Source organism: Apium graveolens, chromosome 11 (genome assembly GCF_009905375.1).
Source record: "Apium graveolens cultivar Ventura chromosome 11, ASM990537v1, whole genome shotgun sequence".
Classification (NCBI taxonomy): Eukaryota; Viridiplantae; Streptophyta; class Magnoliopsida; order Apiales; family Apiaceae; genus Apium; species Apium graveolens.
In genome coordinates, this window is record NC_133657.1 from 70,337,747 (window position 1) to 70,361,947 (window position 24,201).

The 24,201-nt window shown below is 36.6% G+C and overlaps 1 protein-coding gene across 1 annotated transcript; it reads right to left on the reverse strand.

Moving 5' to 3' along the window:
- Positions 1–225: 225 nt before the first annotated feature.
- On the reverse strand, positions 226–2,740 carry LOC141695587 (uncharacterized). Its single transcript, XM_074499823.1, has 3 exons — positions 2,366–2,740; positions 1,055–2,302; positions 226–450 (listed from the first exon to the last, which is right to left on the reverse strand). Exons 1-3 carry the CDS (start codon positions 2,738–2,740, stop codon positions 226–228), a joined length of 1,848 nt encoding a protein of 615 aa, XP_074355924.1.
- Positions 2,741–24,201: the final 21,461 nt, after the last annotated feature.

The window sequence follows — 24,201 nt, forward strand, 5'->3', positions numbered from 1 at the left end:
TTAAAACACATCCCAATCCTTTGTGTGACGCATCACTGAATATCACAAAATTTCCTTGATCACCTGGCAGGGATAATACTGGAGCGGTAACTAACTTCTGCTTCAATTCCTGAAAACTCTTTTCACACTTCTCAGTCCATTCAAACTTCTCATTCTTTCGGGTTAACTTCGTCAATGGTACCGTAATCTTAGAAAAATCCTTCACAAATCTTCGATAATATCTGGCTAATCCCATGAAACTTCTAACTTCAGTCGGGTCTTCGGCCTCTCCCTAAAAATTACAGCTTCTATCTTTGCTGGATCAACTCGAATCCGTTCACTACTAACAATGTGTCCTAGAAACTGAACTTCTCGCAACCAAAATTCACACTTCAAAAATTTTGCATACAAATTCTCTTTTCTTAAGGTCTCCAAAGGAATTCTCAGGTGTTCAACATGATCTTCCTCGGTCTTCGAATAGATTAGAATGTCATCAATGAAAACAATGACAAACTTATCTAAATGCTCCTTGAATACTCGATTCATCAAATCCAAAAAGGCGGCTGGCGCATTTGTCAATCCAAATGCCATAACTAGAAACTCATAATGTCCGTATCTGGTTCTGAAAGCAGTCTTTAGTATGTCTTCCGGCTTAATTTTCAACTGATGATATCCCGATCGCAAGTCAATCTTTGAGGAATAAGTCGCTCATTTAAGTTGATCAAACAAGTCATCAATATGAGGTAACGGGTACCTATTCTTGATGGTCAATTTGTTCAACTCTCCATAGTCAATGCATAGTCTCATACTTTCGTCCTTTTTTTTCTCAAACAAAATTGGAGCACCTCATGGAGATACACTCGGCCTTATAACTCCTTTATCCAATAATTCTTGTAGTTGCTTGGCCAATTCCTTCATTTCTGCTAGTGCCATACGATAAGGTGCCTTCGATACAGGTTCCATGCCGGGCGCGGTCAGGCGGCAATTCTTGAAGTTCGTCTGGAAATACATCGGGAAATTCACTAACTATTAAAATACTTCCTATATTCAGTGTCTCCTTAGACCTATCAATTACATGAGCCAAATACCCTTCACACCCTTGTCTTAACAATCTTTTAGCTTGAATTATTGTCAGAAATGCTTTAACTTGTTTATGTCCATTAAACTCTACTTTCTTTCCTCCAGGGGTCTTAAGAATCACTTTCTTCTTCTTGCAATCTATTTGAGCACCATGCTCTCCTAACCAATCCATTCCTAATATAACGTCAAATTCTCCTAGTTGAAAAGGTATGAGGGAAACAGGGAAACTATAGCCTGAAATCTCTACTCTACACCGAGGGCAAACACCTTTAACAGATACTCGCTCTTGATTAGCCAAAATGATGGATAAGGGTTCAACTAACAGTTCAATTTCACAATTCAACTTGCCAATAAAAGATTCAGATATGAAAGATCTAGAAACTCCGAAATCAAATAGCACTTTAACATTGATGTTGTTGACAGAAAGCGTACCTGCCACAAATTCAGAACTCTGAACAACATCCTTGATGTTCATGTTGAATGTCCGGGCCTGAGAAGGATATGAGGGAAGAAACACTTGAGTTGCCGATTCAGAAGGTTGATTTGAAGGAAGTTGAAGAATTGGGAAAGAAGATGTCATTGCTTGATTGAAAGGAGCGACCGTCAATTGCATCAACTTGTTATTTCCGGGGGCCTTGCAATCCCTCGACATGTGACCAGTCTTTCCACACTTAAAGCATGTAACAGAAGGCTTCGGGTTTCGGCACTCATTCGCATAATGAACTTTTGTATTGCAATTGTAACAGATGATGTCAGCCTTATTGCAATTACCCGTGTGTCTCTTGTTACAGAATTTACACTCCGGATTTGTTGCTTGCTGGAATCTCTGCCCTTGAATCCTATTCCTCTGACTTTTATTATCATTTTTCTTAAAGCTTCGGGGTCCTCCTTGGTTTTGGAATCCAAACTTCTTGAAATTCTTTCCACTTTGGCTTCCTTTAACCGATCCTTCTCCACTACTTCCAAACTTTCTTTTCTTACTCTCTTTCTCCTTCGAGTTTTGGTCACTTTCTCCTTCGATCACCATCGTCTTTTGGACCACTTCAGCATATGTGGCCAATTCAAAAGCAGCCACTCTGCTTTGTAGCCAAGGCTTCAATCCTTGTTGAAAACTCTTCGCTCTCTTCTCATCTGTGTCCACATAATCTCCAACAAACCTAGCCAATTCGGTGAATTTCTTCTCGTACTCTCCCACAGTCATTCCTTCTTGCTTCAACTCAAAGAACTTCAATTCCATTTGAGTCTGCATATACCTCGGGAAATACTTGTATAAGAAAATTTTCTTGAATCTATCCCAAGAAATAACTTCTTCCTCTTCTAGAGCACGGGTTGACTCCCACCAATAGTTCGCTTCGCCTTTCAGAAAATAAGACGCATAATCGACCTTCATTTCTTCCCTAACAACAGCTAGCGTGAAAGCTTTCTCCATTTCTTTAAGCCAAGATTGAGCTTCTACAGGGTCTTGAATTCCACAAAACTCTGGTGGTTTCATAGCTTGGAATGATTTGAAAGTTGTAGGGGTTGGTGGTGGTAGAGGTGGTTGTTGAAGTTGTTGCTGAAGAAGTTGTTGTTGAGCAAGGGTAACACATTGTTGGTGAAGTATTTGCATAAGTTGAGCCAAGTTGGGTGGTGGATCTTCATGATCCCTGGTGTTGGTGTTGCGGGCTCTACGAGGAGGCATGATTCTGAATGTAGTCAAGAAAGGTTTATTCACAGTTCAATATTTGCATAGACAAATTATAGCAAGGGTAAATATTAAGCACTAAGATTTTATTCGAAAGATATCTTAGGAAAAGATTAGACATGATCAAGTTTTAAAGAGGTCAACATAATTTAATCAATAATTTATATCATAGCAGGTATATAGCATGGTAATGAGATGGCAATATCATAGAGATAATCAAAGTGCGAATTTAACATTAGTTCGAATGAAAAGTACGAAATAGAGTTCAAACAGGAAATAAAGTGCAAATAAAGTCTTCCCGAAACAATCAGGGTACAAGGTACAAATGGAAATCAAAGTACTAATCAACAACAATGCTGGAGATAGGTAGACTATATGATAGTCTAAGAGGATGGTGGTGGGGGAACAAAGGCACGGAGACGGCTAATCACTCGGCGAAGCTCGTCAGCAATGACGGTAAGAGAAATCTGACTCTCTCTCTCACGGTGTGGAATCATCAATGCCAATCGGTCCTCAGCCATCTGGATGATCTCCTCAAGTCTGGCTATCAGTCGGGGTTGGTTGAGCTCGTCATCAAAGTTCTCACGTACAACTGGTCCACCCTACACCGAAGATTCGTGTTCTCGCCTTTCAGTCGATCAAGCACAATTACCATCTGCTCATACAGGGAGAATGGCACAGTAGAAGGGAATCCGGGAGTCGATGAGGATGATGCCTGACAATCAGTTATATATACACGGCTATAAATAAAAGGCTCAGAAAACCTATAGATTCTAATGCCCCAAAAACCCAAATGATCTAAGTTCATCCTATTCTCTAAATTCCTATCTTATATTCATTTATCCTATGTTGTTCAGTGACTCAAACCTGTGGCTTTGATACCAAACTGTGACGGACCCACAATACTAACTAGAAGAAATAAGCATAATATAGATTAAACAGTAAGAACTACAAAAGATAGAACATTAGAGCTACAACCCTTAACCACAATCCCCGAATCCACAGGAATGAGTTTTAACAACATCTAACATCTTAATTATTACACACCAAAAATATCTAAAGCCAAATTACTACACAAGTTTTAAACCCAAGGTTTACAACCCTTAGGGAACTACTAGTTCCCTACCTACTCCAACATCTGATGGTAGGCATACCCCGAGTCCCCAGAAGTCTTACGCGCGGTTTGCTTGAGACGGACCATCTTCGGGTTTCACTGAAAGGATAACATCAATAACAATATTATTGAGCAAAACGCTCAGCAAGTGAATAATAGGATACAACAGTTCATCATATGCTTCAATAAAATAATAACAGAACATAAATCAACAATATGAAGTTTCAAGTAAAAGTTCAAGATTTTAATAAGTGAATGGAATTGAAATCACACAGCACTATGAGCAACGAGGGGTGATCAACCCATATGAAAGCTCCAAACCACACAACAAGTCATTCACTACTATTGAGGATCCTCGGCATACATTGGCCATATAAAACCATCAGGCTCCCCGTTACTGAGGTTTCAAAACTGTAACAGTGACTCTCGCCTCAGTCTCATCATATCATTCAATTCCTTTTTAATAACTCATTTCAAATTAAAAGGGTTCTTGATCAAGGACAATGTAACAAGGGTTGGTATTAAGAAAGTTCAAATGAGAGGATGATATTAGTGTTTGGGTTTCTAAAGGAAATGAATCTAATGTATGAGGGTTTTAGGTTTCCCTGGATATATATTAAGGAACTATTTGTAGGGTATTCATAGGGATACGAGGTAATATATGATGAAAAGGGGGTCAATTCAAGTATGTAAGCGATTAACTAAGTTCAAGATCCAATCATTGAGTGATGTCAGGGACTAATCAATATTATTAAATGATAGTCAAGCATTCACAGGTTATTCAATCACAAGAAATGGAATTATAAAGATAAGTTGAGATATCACTTGCCTGAACTACGCTTACTGAGTACTTGAATGGAATCGTCTATGGGCTCCTTTCCTGGCCTCCTACTTGAACCTACGATAATGGTACTCTAATCAATAACACTTTCTAACGACCCCTTCGCGTATAAATATATATGCATATATATATACACATGTATATATACAGGCTTATTTAGATACAAGTAGCATATGCATCAAAGAAATCACACAATCATGGCAATATAACATTTAGCTAATGGTACATACTTATACTCTATACACTATTTCAAATTCTTATGCACATGACCAAGTAACACACAAAGATTATTATTAATACTATTACTCTTCTTTTACAGACCTCGACTTTATCCCAAAAATAGTAAGGCACACTTAGGCCTCACTCGCAATGATTTACAAAACTAATGTATACTCTAAACTCTTCCCGGATGCACGCCTTGGCACCACTTGTGTGCCTCGGCACAAATATACATTTCTACCTTGGGCCTTCACTTAATTATGATTTCTACAGACTCTTATTACATAATGCAACTCCCAAACTTGACTTGACATCAAGGCCTCACTCATACAGCACTTAAACACAATGCACTCCTCATAGGCTTCCTAATGCAACTCTTATAGTGACTCTCGGGTATTTTGGTGGAAATGGGGTATCTCCACCTTGGTTATTCACTCCAAACCAACTCTCTGAGGTTCCTAAGACTATAAACTAACTCTCAAAGTTGGTATGACTCAAAAACCTCACTCAGGCCTCCCTAGGCCTTAAGTAGAAGTTGACACAAATCTGCCTTCCCCGCTTACCAATCTGCCTTATTTTTACCAACTTAAAACTAACTTAAATTGTTCAATTATTGATTTTAATGACTTGTTAACTTCATAAGTCTTCATTATACTATTATAAACCAAGTCCCAATGAATTTATATCCCAAAACATGGTTATAATGGGTCAAATATGGACTTGTACCAAATCTGCCCTGTTCCGATTTTCTCTCGGTTTTGTGCTTGTGCACCTAACCAAATGCATGATTTTATCCAATCTAAAGCTTCTGGATTCAAGTACATACCAAGTCCTAACTCCACTGAACTTGGGTCTAACAAGGCCTCACCAATGCATACCTAAAATGACCTAAACTTCTAGTGCTAAATTATGTCCAAGTAGGACTAATGCATCCCTTCCACCTTAACTCCCTTCTTAACTACCAAAACCAAAGAACAAACCAACAACCAAGCCTAATATCATGCTAACACCTAATGACCTATAGTGCACAAGGTTGATTTTTATTTTATTTACCATAATTACCAATTATCAAGGGGTCAAGAGAGGCAACTAGCTAGACAACTTCATATCTCTAAGTTCTAAGCATAATTCGAATTATACACTTAGGTTAAGCACTTGATACCTACTGATTTTAATCTCTTTTAATCATGAAATATTTAAACTATCAATTTTACATATAAATCGTGGCATGCACCTCATAAAAATCAAGTATCAAAGCTCATAGCAAGCAAGTATGGTTTCCTAGTCTAAAATCACTTGTAAATCAACATGCAAGGGTTAATTTCAACATGCAAGGGCTATAACTAATATGAAAGTATTAAAAATTAATATACTTGAAAAAACATAGCATTCAAGAGTTTAAACATTATAATTCATCATTTTTAGAAGCAAAAACGTTTTATAAGCAACATGCAAAGTCATTTTCATAGAAATTTCTAAAGAACAATCCATATACATTCGGTTCTTTTAATAAATCATTGACAAATGCTATGAACAAGATTATGACTTAGAAAGTTGATGTAAATATACTTTTCCAAGACCATATCAATTCCATATCTTTAAGCCCTTATGATTTTAGTCCTTAAATCCATGAGAATTCAAGGCCTAAATCTTGGCTACAAGAACACATCAACATATAATAAAACATACCTTTTATTAGCCAAATTTCCCAAGTATAAATGTGGGAATATGAGTGAATTAGCTCCTTGATCAAAGTGTTTGAGAAATTAAAAAAAATGAAAGAAGAGGGGGAGGGGGTGGCTTCGGCCGAATGGAGAGAAAGGAGAAGGGAGAGTGTGAAGTGTATGTGCAAGATGAGAGAGTAAGCTTGTGATTTTGGTTTTTGATTTGTTAAAGTGGTAGTGGAATTGAGAAATGACCTCTATGCCGTTCTTACAAGCTTAAGCCATTTTGCATGCAAGGGTAGATGAGTATTTTGCTTGGTTAAAGTGAGTTAGTGGGGTTGAAAATGACGGTCCTATCCTTGGTGTCTATTATAAGGGATTTTGCATGCAAGGTTACATTAGTAATCTAGTAATCATTTTTCTAAAATTAAAATATACTTAAAAAGAATGAATTTTAATAAATAAAGTACAATTCCATAAATCACAAAAATTATAACATAATATACTTTAAGATTTTAGAAGTTTTATAAGAGTATTTTCAAGAAATTTGAATAAAAATAATTTTTAAAAAAATTTTCTTTATAATAATACTTCTATAACAAGCCACATAAAAATATAATTTAATTAGATTTTAATGCAAATAAAGTTTTAAAATATAATCTAGCATTATACCAATTTATCTAATCGTCTAAGCACAGAATTTCCATATCTAAATATTTGTACGAAGATTCACATCGTCACGAAATAAAATATATTCATATTTATTTAATTCACATAATCACTGGAAAACAATATTTAGAAACTTATGTAGTTACAATAATGCACAGTAATGCCACATCATAGATTTTATAATATCATAATATTTACAGACGTTATACACACAAATAATTGATTGTACAATAAAGTAGTGGCTGAGGAGTTAGTTGCGTCCAGGGCTTTTATCACTTACTTGCGCACACAGGGAGGCTTTGTACTTAGAATTATTTTTACAAGCTTTACTTGCCACCATGAGGAGTGAGAAGTTGTTTTCCTTAGTTTATTTTAGCTTCCAGCAACTTACTTCCGATTTCCAATTCACTAGTACATTACTTGTATATAAATAAAAAGAAACTAAACACAAGTTATTTGCGACTGGTTGTACTAGTATATATACTTAACAAAATTGGCACCTCCTGTAACCTTTTGAATTTGATTGCGCCAGGAATACTAGTACTTAACCTGTGTTTCTTTCCTTTTTCGTTTACTCCTTTTTTTTGTTTTCTTTTTCCTTTTTTTTGTTCTTTTTTGTTCTTTTATTTTCTTTCTTTTTGATTTCTTTTCTTTTTGTTTTTCTTTCTTTTGTTAACTTTTTCTTTTGTTTTCTTTTTCTTTTAGTTTAAATTGTAACCAAATTAATTTATAAAATAAACTTAATTATAACTTATATAAATAAACTAATTTAGATTTATTAAATAAACGTATTTAAAGTTTTTAAAATAAATTATTTTAAATTAATAAATTATATTAAAGTTCATTAAATAAATTTATTTAAGTTAACAATTAAACTTTGAACTTGGCCAATCCATCGAGCTGTTTAGCTGTATACTCCGCACACCTCTTCTCGTACTTTACAGATAAACGTTCAATCCAAGTACATTCCTCAACTTAACAATTCTTCTAAAAATAACACCTAGATTCCTTTCACGAGCTGTTGACGCCTAGTGCAACTTGTGTGGTTCACAGACGACTAACTCCGATTCAGGTCTTCGTCTTATAGCCTTGATTATATTGTTAAGCTTGCAACAACTTTATCGCTTCAGAAACTAACTGTCAATAAACAAATGTACTTTCACTGGAATCCTTTTTGGTACTTTAGACAACGTCTTCATTGCTACTACAATCTTGAATACTTCATTCACTATTCTTCACCGACGCTTGAACATATAAATGAACTCCTGCCAGTGAGTATAACTTCAAGACTACAACTGTCTTCTTTAACCTCTTTCTATACCATGTCTTCAATTCTTCAGATTCTTATGCTTCGAACACTGTCTATATTTAATCAATGCCAATACACTAAAATCTTCTGGTGACACTTATACACTTAATCTTCAACATTTCCGAAATCCTGAAAGTCTTTAACCTTTATTCTTCACTGAGGCATGAACATATTAATGAACTTCTTTCAGTGACCTGTAAACAGACTTCAAGCTTTCTTCTAATCTTTTTATTCTTTGTATTTGCCTTGTCTTCATTTCTTCTGATTTCTTATGTAGACGTAGTATTATTTACATGTCATGTTCTAGTGTTGTTCTCATATTGAGTTATCACGTAACTATTCATACAACTACGCAGTCTCACCAACATTAGTGTCAAGCCCACAATTAGAATTTTCAAATAACATGATATTATATGATCGCATAGCATATAAATATTTGCAACTCACTAGAACAAAAGGCACCAGAGGAAGAAGCTCTTGCTTAAGCGAACTCATGTCAAACAGAACTTCACTGTATAAAACATCATTAGTGAAGAGGTCATGCTGTAATATCTTTACCCCATTAATATCCCCAATCTGTGATTCCTGGAGTTCGTAATAGCATCTGAACAATATAATATCTTGGTATACCAAAATAAGATATATATGCAACTTACCTCAATTGGGATCTGTATAGGGTTTTTAGGTATGTCTTGAACATATAGGCTCCTGAGTAACACGAACCAATTTAGCAAGATCTTCATCGCTCATACCTGCCTTTCAATTGTCCAAGAGTTTTCACTCAGCTGCTTCATCACAAGAAGCCTTCTTAGCATCAGGCTGCCAAAAATAACAGAACAACTTAAAAATTCCAATTTAAACGTGTTTCATACCTTTAGGAAAAATTTATGCCTTTATTATACCTGCATCTCAATGGTTACATGATGAGGATTATTCAAGATAAATTTCTCTATCAATGGGGAAAAACAGCCTTGGAGCCTTCTGCAGAAATACTGGCTTTCAGAGCAATCAACGGTTTTTGATATTTTAATTGTAATAACTTGAATTTTTGAGACTTGTAAAAAAATTTAATTAATAGTAACCCTAACATACGGGGAAAACTTTTTAGCCCACACTATGTTGTGCATGAGAAAATGAGATTCGAAGTTGATATTATGATTATACGTACCAAATGAGTGTATGTAAACGCTATTAGTTTTCCAAGAAAACGAACTTTGAAAAATGACCATATTTACGAATCATCGAGGATTACGGGAATCACAATATAATTAAGAATTTAAAACCCTACGGATTTATATCTGTCAGTCCCTAACAATGCAGCAAGAATTACAGAAGGGGGGTTGAATGTAATTCTAGTAAACTTTTTCTGAACTATAAAATGTTCTAACTCAAAGTATATATATAAGTGTTTTGATTTGCAAGGTACGGAATCAGAAGTTAAATAAATCAAAAACACAAAGTAATAAAAACACAAGTCTTTAAAACTTTCTGGTGGATTTGAAAGTATCCACCATATATATATATATATATATATATATATATATATATATATATATATATATATATCGAATTAAGAACTCTGTGAAGAACAAATTGTCTCACAGCTGTTTTACAAGTGAACAAACAAACTATAAAGAAATTCTTAACAGTTACAGCTTTTTCTATTTCTCTTCTAGAAGTGTTTGCTTTGTTATTTGTTCTACTAGCTACACTTAGTTTATATACCACCAAGTTTACATGGTAATAAGACATGATAATAAAACAAAACTATCAAGTCAAACTCCATGTTGCTTCACTACTCTATTCCAGCATCTTTGAAAATCTTCTTATCTTGCATGGAAATGGTAATGCTTCTTTGTTCTTCATTTCCTGTTAAACAGGCTTCCACATTCCTTTTGCAAACACCCAACGCATGTGACTGTGTTGTCACTGTCAACAGATGTTTGAATTGATCATCCGTCGGGTACATGCTTTTCATCCGTCGGGTTGCCTTGTTGATCATCCGTCGGGTAGCTTTGTTGATCATCCGTCGGGTAGCTTTGTTGATCATCCGTCGGGTAGCTATTTGACACTTGACTTCATTTCACTTATGCAGAATTACAAGACATCTTATATTTACAATTAATCAACCTATTCTGCATATCTAATTAAAGTCAACATGACTTATATGCTACTACAGAATCTATACAAAGATGTCTGCAGAAATGTGCTACATGACTTATTGTTACATAAGCTACTCACCCGATGGATATAAATTAGTCAATCGTCGGGACTATATTAAATCATCCGTCGGGACTATAATTGATCATCCATCGGGTGCTACATTTTTCACTAAGTTAAATCTACTAAGGTGTTTTGTTAATGTAATCATCAAGTTCACAACCGTTTGCGAGAAAGTATTACGAAAACGTTTAAGCGACCGAACGAACACGTAAATGATTAAATAAACGTAACGCACTAACTAACCATGGTAGAAAATTAACCATGGTTACTTTATCAAATAGTAAGCTAAGAGAGTAGGATGATCAACTAAGGACTAGAGAATAGTGAAGCTAATGGCTAAGCTAATTAGCTTAGCTTGTAAACTAGAAAAGCCTAGCTAGTTTTGTCCAAATATTTGCCAAAAAAAATCAATCCTAGGACTTATACTAGAAGAATAAATAAGATATCACAAAAATATTTCAAGAAGCAACCAAGAAGCAACACAAAACTCTCTCCTCTCTCCCAAATACTCTCCATTCGTCCTAACACAAAAATAAGGAGAAATCAAAATCAAATCACCAAGATCTAGCCATGGAAAAATTCCCCCATTAATTCTCAAGCTTCATACCACCTAAACTAAGGTAAGATAAATCTTTGAGCTCTTTTTATGAAGGTTTGATGGGTGAAATAAATTCAAGAAAGATGATAGTGAATAGTATAAATAGTAAATTTTATTTGGTTTCTTGATTTTAATGGTTATTTTAGGTTCCAAAAACCCTACCAAGAACTCCCAAGACTTCACCATCATCAAGAAAATATATCAAGATCTCAAGAAAGGTATAAATCTTTGACCCATACTTACTTAAGATTAAAGTTCAAGATTCTTTTAAGAACATAGTTGTAAACCTAGTTTTGGTAGTAGTATTGTTGTAATCTTGATGTTTAGCTAAGTATATTTAAGGTTGATTGTTGTTGCCTCAAGAACATGATTTTCTTGAGAGGAGTTAATGTGGTGATGATTATATGTTGATTGTTGGTGGTAGTATAAAGATTTAAGGTACAAACGAAACTCCGATCGTAACCGTAATCTCGCTGAAACGAACAAAATGTAACTTTAAGTTTCTGCAGAAAGTCCCGAAGATGTAAACTATAGTTTCTTGAAAAATAACCCTTTATTATGATAGACAATGATATAAGGATCATTTAGGCGCTTGAATCGCTTGATTCCGATTTACGATCAAAAGTTATGGCCATTTTACTAAAAGTGATTTACGCGACAAAAACTGCTACGAATTACGAACTTTGAAAATAAAAAGGATCGACTTAAAAATGTTCATAAATCACGAAATTTTTATAGAGAGTAGTATATTAAGTTTCTTAACTTTCATACAAATTTCAAGAGAAAATAATGATTTTTCAATTTTACAAAAATATCGGAGCCGAGGCCGCGCGATTAGAAAACCGTAGAATTCATAAGCGGCGCCGATGATGAAAATGAAAACGGACTTAAGATACTTTGAAAAAGGAAGTGAACATAATGTGAATAAGGACTTAAAGAAATGATAAGGGTAATATACATTGAGAGGGTGCATAATAAGTAGCGCATGAGTGCAAGTCGTCGTAAATTAGAACGGAACCTAACAAAACGAATTTTATTTATGATTATAGATTTCCGAGCGGAACCTAGAGCATCGTCCACCTCAAGATACCTAGGAAAGTTTATGAACCCAACTCCATTTAATATTGTGTTGTGAAAGGATTATTTTATTATCATTGCATAAATACCATGCTTGCCATGATACTTAGTAATTGAGTTTTCGCATAATGTAGCAATGTTGTACGATAAACATATATCGTAAAATGTTTAACTCCGCTATAACCAAGAATCAGTCGGGATTTTAAAATAAAAAGCCGAGAATCATTCCGGTGATATTATAGGTCGATTAAAAGTCCGTAGTCGTACGTTTTAAGGGACTTAAAGTCCACTTACGAAATATTAAACACCTCGAACTTTTATTAAAACGATTTTCAAAGATCGTATTCCCTCAACTATACTTTATTGTTTGAATAATAAATATTTATTAACTATTCATTTATTATGGGAGAAGTATTCTCAGTGAATATTTACTTCAGACTCGATAAAATATTAAAGATTATTAAATTACTTAAACATAAATTAGTTGAGGAATATTATTTCAAATATTCTTTTAAAGTATAATTATTCGAGGTTTAATTATTTAACGATTAATATTTAATTATTATTTATTTATTAAATGATTTATTTATGATTTAAAAATCATAAAATATGATTTAAAATAATTTTTGATTTTCAAAAAATCATTCATATAATTTCAGAACGTCGGAGAATATTATCTCGAATTATTTTAATTATTTTGATTATAGTTTCAAAAGAAATCCCCCCTTATATAATAAATATATTGACAACGGTCAACTCACATCCTTAGTACTTCCTCCGAAAAATCTCAGAAGTGCATATATATACGTACATATCCAAGTGTACCTATCAACAAGAAATATGCTTGGGGAACAATATAAGTTCCATATATATGATGGGATTCTTACAAGGACAAGTAGGGGTAGACTCTAGTACTTCGTGGACTAGGGAGACTACCAATTTACTACCACATGAGAAGGTATGTTATATACTGATGTACATGTGGAGTATGCGTACCTGAGAGGGATGGACGCAAAACCGTGTCTTGAGAGGGATAGACGCGAAGTGTGTACCTGAGAGGGATGGACACAGAAAATACCCGAATGCGGCCAGGGTAATAACCGATAATAAAAGGGAATCGTCCATCTACATGTAGAAAAGGTTACTATTTCCGTAGTACGACTGATCATCGTATGCGGTGGCTCCAGTGAATGTCCTATTCTTCCAATTGGAATTGTGATGCAATACCGTAACCCAAACCTAGGTGCTGGGTTTACCATTAAGGTATTCGCAGGATAATAATCCATTAAAGAATTATTTTCATAGGAAGGTGTGTATCACCAAGGAAAACTATTTTTGAATAAAACATAATTATCATATATGATGTTTTACTTGAGTTTATCATACAATCATTTCATACTGTACATTATTATGCTGGGCATTATAGCTCACACTTGTTTTCTTAAATTGACACAACACAACAGTGAATCAAGATGCCTATCATGAACTCACAACCAGGAAACGGGTAGGAAACGGCTAGTTGTTCCTAGGATGTTTGGTGCTGTACCACATGTAGACCGAATAAGCTGGATTAGTTTTCAGTTGTTTTTAGTCCAGCTTATTTACAAGTATGACTTATGTAAGGTAATGAATAAGAAACAAATATTTGGCCGACGAATTAGCCTTACTTAAAGGTTATTCCCCGGTAAGACTTAATTACTTTTGGGTTGTAATAATGATCACTTTGTGGATTGATTTACTCTAGTAATGAATGGTTCGTTTCTAATACAATAACCTATAAGTGTGTGTGTGTGGTAAGTGTGGGGTCGTGAAGTGTGAGTATTTATATATTGTGATGCGAGGTATGTGGTATATAGTATTCAAGATGGTCTGGCTTCCTAGATCCTTGACCCCGGATTTTGGGGCGCCACAGAAATGGTATCAGAGCCTTAGGTTATCAAATCTTGGAAACAATAGGATATAAAATACTTAGACATAAGAATAATAAATAATCAATTAGAGCTATAGTCGAGTTCGTCATCAGGCTACATGGGTAGTCTTGGCAGTTTTACCCTCAAGAGAATTCCGACTCTAAGTTAGTAACACCTTGCCTATTGTGTCAGGTACCAGTGGAGCCTATGGGGAGGTTGACCCGATTGATGATGTTATGGCCCCTGAGCATGACCCTACTCCCGAGCCGGAGGACCCACCCATTGATGACTCAGATGATGACCCTACTGAGGATGCCCCGGAGGAGGAGACTGACCTTTCTTTCCCCATAGATGATGACGTTGAGATGCCCCAGGGAGATGGCTTAGGCTGGAGGGATATAGAGATGTACCCTCTCCCGACTGATCGCTCTCCTACACCATACCCAGGGATGCAGAGTCCTTTTCCCTATATTGATGATGATGATAAGGATGGGATGGATGCACAGACCTACGAGGCTTATGACATATCCTCTAGCGACCCAGACTCACCTCTACCACCCCCGACGACCATATATGTAGATGTACACGACTGGATAGTGGCTCAGCTTAACACTGAGCTCACCGCGGCATCTGCCCGTATCATAGAGCTACGATAGGCGCTGAAAGCTGAGAGAGCCATCAGACTAGGATATCCATGGGACTTCAGAGCTGCTTCCCCGGCCATAGCCCGTAGGGAGATCGATGGGATTGAGCTTCATACCCGAGTTCAGATGAGGATGACGGCGGTGGGAGATATATCCCGGTAGTTGACGCAGAGCTGATGTTGGCAGGAGCGATGAGGAGGGTGTGAGACCTCATGCGCAGTGTCAGTGACTGAGGGACTAGTGACTATTTATGGAACTTGAAGAAGGCTGGGTGACATGTCACCAATTTTGATAGGATAGCTATTAGTAGATAGCGTTCCTAGCCCTTCAGGGTACACGGTTTATGTATTTTCTTTTCAGCATTCAGGACAAGTAATGATGTATTCTAATCAGGTCATGTATAAACTCGGGTAGTTGTTTTGTCCCTAAGATATAATTGGGAGACACTATGGTATATATATCTAGCAGTTATTAAGAAATTAATTTCCATATTATTGCACTTGATAAAAATATGCTAGATTATAAATGACATGCTTACATATGAATAAATTAATCCAATGGTAAAATTTTTGCAACTATATAGACAAATTTTCATTTATCAGAACGATGCCACCCCGTAGAAGAGGAACCAGGGTAGAGGCCGCAAAATATGTTAACCAACAACGGAATGAACCTGACACCGTAGTGAATGAAGAAAGTTAAGAGGACATAGACTATAATGAATATGATGAGGAAGAATATGTAGAAGAAGAGGCTGAGGATACCCATCAGGGAGGGAACCCCATGAATGAGTTTATGGAACTTTTAAGGGCAAATCTGAACCAACATCCCATTCCACCACAGCCGCATGTTGCCCAACAGACAGCGGCCACTGCCTTCAGGGCGTTCAAATCCCTCAAACCTCCAGAGTTTCTAGGATCTTCCGACCCCGTTGAAGCACGAGCCTGGCTCAAGGAAATAGAAAACTCCCTTGAGATACTAGGTATGGAAGAACAACACAAGACCATTTTTGCTTCTAACATGCTGAAAGTAGAAGCTAATTACTGGTGGGAGTCCAAACAAAACCTCGAGACTAATGTTGTGATTCCGTGGGATAGATTTACCCAACTGTTCTTAGACAGGTATTTCCCTAGGTTTATGGAAACCCAGATGGAGATTAAGTTTCTGGAGTTGAAACAGGATAAGATGACTATGGCAGAGTATGAGACCAAGTTTATGGAGTTGTCACGATTTGTGCCTGAGTTTGTGAATACCGAAGAGAAAAAAGCACGAAGGTTTTAACTTGGTCTGAAATATTGGATTCAGAACTGAGTGGCAGTACTAAAGCTGACAGATTATGCCACCTTAGTATAGAAAGCCTCGATCATTGAAGCCGGTAGTGAACAAAGTTTGAAGGAAAAGGAAAATAGGAAGAGGAAGATATGAAGCCAAGGAGGAGGAACCGGGAATAGGAGCCTTCCAAGCAGGTTCATCAGGGCAGTGGTGTCCCAACCTGCGCGAGGCCCCGGATTCAGAAAGGCCCCAAGTGAGAGTGTTGGTCAGGGCGGTGGACAATCTAGGGCAACATTTTATAGCCAACCCCACACCCCAATACCGGAGTGTCAAACCTGTAGGAGGAGACACCTTTGAGTGTGCATCCAGGCGAGAGCCCCTTTGAAATGCGATAAGTATGACCAAACCGGACACCTTGCCAACAACTGCAACCAACCCAGTGTGACATGTTTCCAATGTGGGAAAGTAGGATACATGAGGAAGGATTGCCTGACATTGAGGCCCCCAACCTCATGGATGAGCAGAGTTGCATCCAACCGGCCCCCAGCTGCCAGGACCTTCAACATGACCGTTCAGGATGCTATCTGGAACACTGACGTAATAGCAGGTACCCTTTAGTAAAATTCCGAACATAAAAATGTCATATTTGATTCTGGAGCGACCAAGTCATTTATATCTCAAGATTTTTCCAAAAATTTAAAATTTAACGCCGTACCATTATGTGAGGCATTACAAGTGGAAATATCAAACAAAGAAATAATTCCTGTGAATCAAGTACACCCTAAATGCAAGTTGAAATTAGAAGGGAAAGTCTTCGAGGTTGACCTGATCCCATTTGTATTAGGAGAATTCGATATAATCTTAGGAATGGATTGGTTATCCAGTAATGGAGCGCAAATAGATTGTGAGCGGAAGAGGGTGAAGATAAGAGTATAAAATGGAAAAGAAGTAGTGTTTAGAGGTCAACGACAGACCCAAAAATTTCTTACCATGATACATGCAAAAAGATTGTTAAAGAAAGGTAACGAGGCCTATTTGGCATATGTGGTAGATACCAAGAAGGAAGTTCCTAATATACATGACATACCCATAGTGAATGAATTCGAGAATGTGTTCCGAGAGAACTTACCAGGGTTGCCACCCGACAGAGAAATAGAATTTGCTATAGAATTAGCACCAGGAACGACACCAGTGTCCAAGGCCCCTTATAGGCTAGCCCCAGTTGAGATGAAGGAACTATCTTCTCAACTACAAGAGTTATTAGATAATGGGATGATAAGACCCGGTGTGTCGTCATGGGGAGCGCCAGTACTGTTCGTAAAGAAAAATGACGGCAATATGGGATTATGCATATACTACCGAGACTTGAATAAGCTGACTATTAAAAATAGGTACCCTCTCCCTAGGATTGATGACCTATTCGACCAACTCAAGGGAGCTGTACACTTTTCCAAAATAGATTTGAGGACAGGATATCACCATTTGAAAATCAAACCAGAGGATATACCAAAGAATGTTTTTCGTACTAGGTATGGACACTATAAGTTCATATTCATGTCGTTTGGGCTAACCAATACACCCACAACCTTTATGGATTTGATGAAAAGAGTGTTCAAAAGGTACCTGGATATATGTATGATAGTTTTTATAGATGATATTCTAATCTACTCAAAGACAGAGCAAAAACATGTAGACCATTTGAGGATTGTCTTAGAAATCTTGAGGAATGAGAAATTATATGCCAAGTTCTCGAAACGCGAGTTTTGGTTAAGGGAAGTTCAGTTCTTAGGGCATGTGGTGAGTAGCAAAGGAGTTTTAGTTGACCCCTCCAAGATAGAGGCGGTATCCAACTGGGAAATACCAACTACCCCAACAGAGGTTAGGAGTTTTGTGGGTTTAGCAGGATATTACCGGAGATTCGTACAAAACTTTGCTAAGATAGCCAGCCCACTGACTAGACATACCCGGAAAATAGAAAAGTTTGTATGGACAGAGAAATATGAGGAAAGCTTTCAGGAACTGAAAAGGAGACTGGTGTCGGCACCACTGCTCGCTCTTCCCGATGGAAAGGGAGAGTTTGTGATATACAACGACGCATCGCATAAAGGACTAGGATGTGTGCTTATGCAGCACAGAAAGGTTATCACGTATGCCTCTCGGCAATTGAAGGAGTATGAGATTAGATACCCAACGCACGATCTAGAATTAACAGCCATAGTGTTTGCCCTGAAAATTTGGAGGCACTACCTGTACGGTGAGAAATGCGAGATTTACACAGACCATAAGAGCTTCAAATATATTATTACATAGAAAGAACTAAACATGAGACAGAGGAGATGGTTAGAGTTGATTAAGGACTACGACTGTGAAATTTTGTATCACCCGAGTAAAGCCAATGTGGTGGCTGACACCCTTAGTAGGAAGGAAAGACTCTAAATGATAATGATATCTGAAGAGTTAATTAAAGAATTTGAGAATATGGAAATTGACGTGAGAATGACCGGTAAAGGAACAGCAGGATTATTTGAGATTAAGCTAGTGCCGGAGCTGACTGAAAAGATACGAGTATGTCGGGAAAAGAGGATGAGTGAAGAAAGAGGAACATTGACCGGTGAGGAAGTGAGATGCGAGAAGGACGAGAAAGGAATCATGAGGTATGTGTCCCAAAATTGAATTCCAAATGTGCAAGAATTAAAGGATGAGCTGCTGCACGAAGGGCACAACTCCAGATATTCAATCCACCCAGGAAGTACGATGATGTATCGTGACCTTAAGGAATATTATTGGTGGCCTAACATGAAGCAGAGTGGGTCAGCAAGTGCTTGACATGCCAGAGAGTGAAGGATGAACACCAGCGATCGAGTGGACTATTACGGCCCCTGGAAATTCCGGAATGGAAATGGGAGCATATAGCCATGGATTTTGTGACAGGCCTACCAAGGAAGAAAACCAATCACGATGTCATATGGGTTATCATAGATAGACTGACCAAGTCCGCGCACTTCCTACCAATCAACGAAAGGTACACCGTAGACAAGATGGTGGATATCTACTTGAAGGAAATTGTAGTGAGACACGGCGTTCCTGTTGCCATAATGTCAGATCGAGACCCAAGGTTCAATTCCCGATTTTGGAGAAGCTTCCAGGAATGTGTAGGCACCAGATTAAACATGAGTACTGCTTACCACCCCCAGATGGATGGGCAAAGCGATTAGACTATTCAGACCCTAGAAGATATGCTCCGAGTGTGTGCCATCGACTTTAAAGGGAACTGGAATGACCACTTACCCCTGATCAAATTTGCCTACAACAATAGCTATCACGCTAGCATAGGAATGCCTCCGTATGAAGCTCTTTACGGAAGGAGATGTCGCTCTCCCCTATGTTGGGATGAAGTTGGAGAACACAAGATAATAGGACCAGAATTAGTCCAGCAAACCAGGGAAATGATGGGACTCATCAGGAAAAGACTGGTAGCAGCTCAAGATAGAAAAAAAGTATGCCGATCAGATCAGGAAGGATAGAGGATATGAAGTAGGGGATTCAGTGTTATTGAAGGTATCTCCATGGAAAGGAGTGATGAGATTTGGGAAGAAAGGGAAACTGAGTCCCAGATTCATAGGACCCTTTGAAATTTTGAGGAGAATAGGACCTCTAGCTTACGAGCTTGCCTTGCCTCCTAATCTGCAACAAGTGCACAATGTGTTCCACGTGTCCATGTTAGGGAAGTACCATACGGACGGTCGACATGTAATAGAATACGAGAAGGTAGATTTACAAGCAGACCTGACCTACATTGAGCAGCCAGTAAGGATAATGGACCAAAAAGAACAAGTGCTGAGGAACAAACCTGTGAAGCTGGTTAGAATCTTGTGGAGGAATCAAAATGTCGAAGAGTCAACTTGGGAACTTGAAGACGCGATGAGGAATATATATCCCCACTTATTTTCTAATTGATTCAGGGACGGAATCCTTGTTAGAGGGGAAGACTGTAATAACTCGAATTTTTGAGACTTGTAAAAACATTTAATAAATAGTAACCCTGACAGACGGGGAAAACTTTTTAGCCCACACTATGTTGTGCATGAGAAAATGAGATTTGAAGTTGATATTATGATTATACGTACCAAATGAGTGTATGTAAACGCTATTAGTTTTCGAAGAAAACGAACTTTGAAAAATGACCATATTTACGAATCATCGAGGACTACGGGAATCACAATATAATTACGAATTTAAAACCCTACGGATTTATATCCAAGGGCGATACTTCAAAATATAAGGAATAAATACGAAAGGATTTACGTCACGAACCATTTGCGAGAAAGTATTATGGAAACGTTTAAGCGACCGAATGAACGCGTAAACGATTAAATAAATGTAACGTACTAACTAACCATGGTAGAAAAGTAACCATGGTTACTTTATCAAATAGTAAGCTAAGAGAGTAGGATGATCAACTAAGGGCTAGAGAATAGTGAAACTAATGGTTAAGCTAATTAGCTTAGCTTGTAAACTAGAAAAGCCTAGCTAGTTTTGTCCAAAGATTTGCCAACAAAAATCAATCCAAGGACTTATAATAGAATAATAAACAATATATCACAACATTATTGCAAGAAGCAACCAATAAGCAACACAAAAATCTCTCCCCTCTCCCAAATACTCTCTATTCGGCCAAACACAAAAACAAGGAGAAATCAAAATCAAATCACCAAGCTTTAGCCATGGAAAAATTCCCCCATTAATTTTCAATCTTCATATCACCTAAACTAAGGTAAGATTAATCTTTGAGCTCTTTTTATGAAAGTTTGATGGGTGAAATAAATTCAAGAAAGATGATAGTGAATAGTATGAATAGTAACTTTTATTTGGTTTCTTGATTTTAATGGTTGTTTTAGGTTCCAAAAACCCTACCAAGCACTCCCAAGACTTCGCCATCATCAAGAACACATCTCAAGCTCTCAATAAAGGTATAAATCTTTGACCCATCCTTACTTAAGATTTAAGTTCAAGATTCTTTTAAGAACATATTTGTAAACCTAGTTTTGGTAGAAGTATTGTTGTAATCTTGATGTTTAGCTAAGTAGATTTAAGGTTGATTGTTTTTGCCTCAAGAACATGATTTTCTTGAGAGGAGTTAGTGTGGTGATGATGATATGTTGATTTTTGGTGGTAGTATAAAGATTTAAGGCACAAACGAAACTCTTATTGTAACCGTAATCTCGCTAAAATGAACAAAACATAACTTTAAGTTTCTGCAGAAATTCCCGAAGATGTAAACTGTAGTTTCTTGAAAAATAACCATTTATTATGATACAAATTGATATAAGGATCGTTTAGGCGCTTGAATCCCTTGATTCCGATTTACGGATCAAAAGTTATGGCCGTTTTACTAAAAGTGATTTACGCGGCAAAAACTGCTACGAATTCGAACTTTGAAAATAAAAAGAATCGACATAAAAATGTTCATAAATCATGAAATTTTTACAGAGAGTAGTATATTGAGTTTCTTAACTGTCATAAAAATTTCAAGAGAAAATAATGATTTTTCAGTTTTATAAAAATATCGGAGCCGAGATCGCGCGATTAGAAAACCGTAGAATCTATAAGCGGAGCCGACGATAAAAATGAAAACAGACATAAGATACTTTGAAAAAGGAAGTGACCATAATGTGAATAAGGACTTAAAGAAATGATAAGAGTAATATAAGTTTAGAGGGTGCATAATAAGTAGCGCATAAGTGCGAGTCGCCGTAAATTAGAACGGGACCTAACAAAACGAATTTTGTTTATGATTATAGATTTTCGAGCGGAATCTAGAGCATCCTCCACCTCGAGATACCTAGGCAAGTTTTCGAACCCAACTCTATTTACTGTTGGGTTGTGAAAGGATGGTTTTATTATCATTGCATAAATACCATGTTTGCCATGATACTTAGTAATTGAGTTTTTGCATAATGTAGCGATGTTGTACGATAAACATATATCGTAAAATATTTATTAACTATTCATTTGTTATGGGAGAAGTATTCTCCAGTGAATATTTACTTTAGACTCGATTAAATATTAAAGATTATTAAATTACTTAACATAAATTAGTTGAGGAATATTATTTCAAATATTTTTTTAAAGTATAATTATTCTAGGTTTAATTATTTAACGATTAATATTTCCTTATTAATTATTTATTAAATGATTTATTTATGATTTAAAAATCATAAAACCTGATTAAAATACTTTCTGATTTTCGGAAAATCATTCGAATAATTTCAGAACTTCAGAGAATATTATCTCGAATTTATTTTAATTATTTTGATTATAGTTTCAAAAGAATTTCCCTTTATATAATGAATATGTTGACAACGGTCAACTCACATCCTTAGTACTTCCTCCGAATATTGTCGGAAGTGTATATATATACGTACATATCCGAGTGTACCTATCAACAAGCAATATGCTTTGGTAAAAATATAAGTTTCATATATATGATGGGATTCTTACAAGGACAAGGAGGGGTAGACTCCAGTACTTCGTGGACTGGGGAGACTACCAATTTACTATCACATGAGAAGGTATCTTATATACTGATGAACATGTGGAGTATGCGTACCTGAGAGGGATGGATGCAAAACTGTGTCATGAGAGGGATAGACGCAAAGTGTGTACCTGAGAGGGACGGACACAGAAAAGGCCCGAATGCGGCCATGGTGATAACCGATAATAAAATGGAATTGTCCATCTACATGTAGAAAATGTTACTATTTCCGTAGTACGACTGATCATCGTATGCAATGGCTCCAGTGAATGTCCTATTCTTCCAATTGGAATTGTGATCAATACCGTAACCCAAGCCTATGTGCTGGGTTTACCATTAAGTTATTCGCAGGATAATAATCCATTAAAGAATTGTTTTCATAAGAAGGTGTGTATCACCAAGGAAAACTATTTTTGAATAAAACATAATTATCATATATGATGTTTTACTTGAGTTTATCATACAGTCATTTCATACTGTACATTATTATGCTGGGCATTATAGCTCACTCTTATTTTCTTAAATTGACACAACACAATAGTGAATCAAGATGCCTATCATGAAACTCACAGCCAGGAAACGGGTAGAAACGACCAGCTGTCCCGTAGGATGTTTGGTGCTGTACCACAGGTAGACCGAATAAGCTGGATTAGTTTTCAGTTGTTTTTAGTCCGGCTTATTTACAAGTATGACTTATGTAAGGTAATGAATGAGAAATAAATATTTGGCCGATGGACTAGCCTTACCTAAAGGTTATTCCCTGGTAAGACTTAATTACTTTTGGGTTGTAATAATGATCACTTTATGGATCGATTTACTCTAGTAATAAATTGTTCGTTTCCAAGACAATAACCTATAAGTGTGTGTATGTGTTGTAAGTGTGGGGTCGTGAAGTGTGAGTATTTATATATTATGATGTGAGGTATGTGGTATATAGTATTCAAGATGGCGTGGCCTCCTAGATCCTTGACCCCGGATTTTGGGGCACCACATTAATGGTTCAAATGGATCTATATCATATATCTATTTACCCTAAACACAAATCTTATGTAATAATTTATTCCAAAATCAAGATGGAAAATAAGTGGACTTGGATTCTTAAATAACAGATACAATAACATTCTTATAATGGACTGAAGAATCAAACAAGCCACGAGGAGATGACCCGGTGTTGTTTTCCCTTAAAGAGAACTCTATTATTTTCCCTCAAAAAGAACTCTATTGTTTTCCCTTAAAACCTGTATCAGCCAAATATTTAAGTGTATCCATTACTAGATCTTTGACCTATTGGATATCCTCTTTAGAAATTGTTTGCGACATCTATATTGTGTTCTTACTACCAATTCAGCATCAACAAGTTATAGTAAGCTTCATACATAAGTT

Excerpts from the sequence above, each read along its gene's own strand:
- LOC141695587 (XM_074499823.1), bottom strand. The coding sequence starts at position 2,740 with ATGCCTCCTCGTAGAGCCCGCAACACCAACACCAGGGATCATGAAGAT. Across the intron at positions 2,303-2,365 it reads GTGCTCTAGAAGAGGAAGAA|ACTCAAATGGAATTGAAGTT; the intron begins GTTATTTCTTGG and ends AGGTATATGCAG. Across the intron at positions 451-1,054 it reads GTGAAGGGTATTTGGCTCAT|ACCGAGGAAGATCATGTTGA; the intron begins GTAATTGATAGG and ends ATCTATTCGAAG.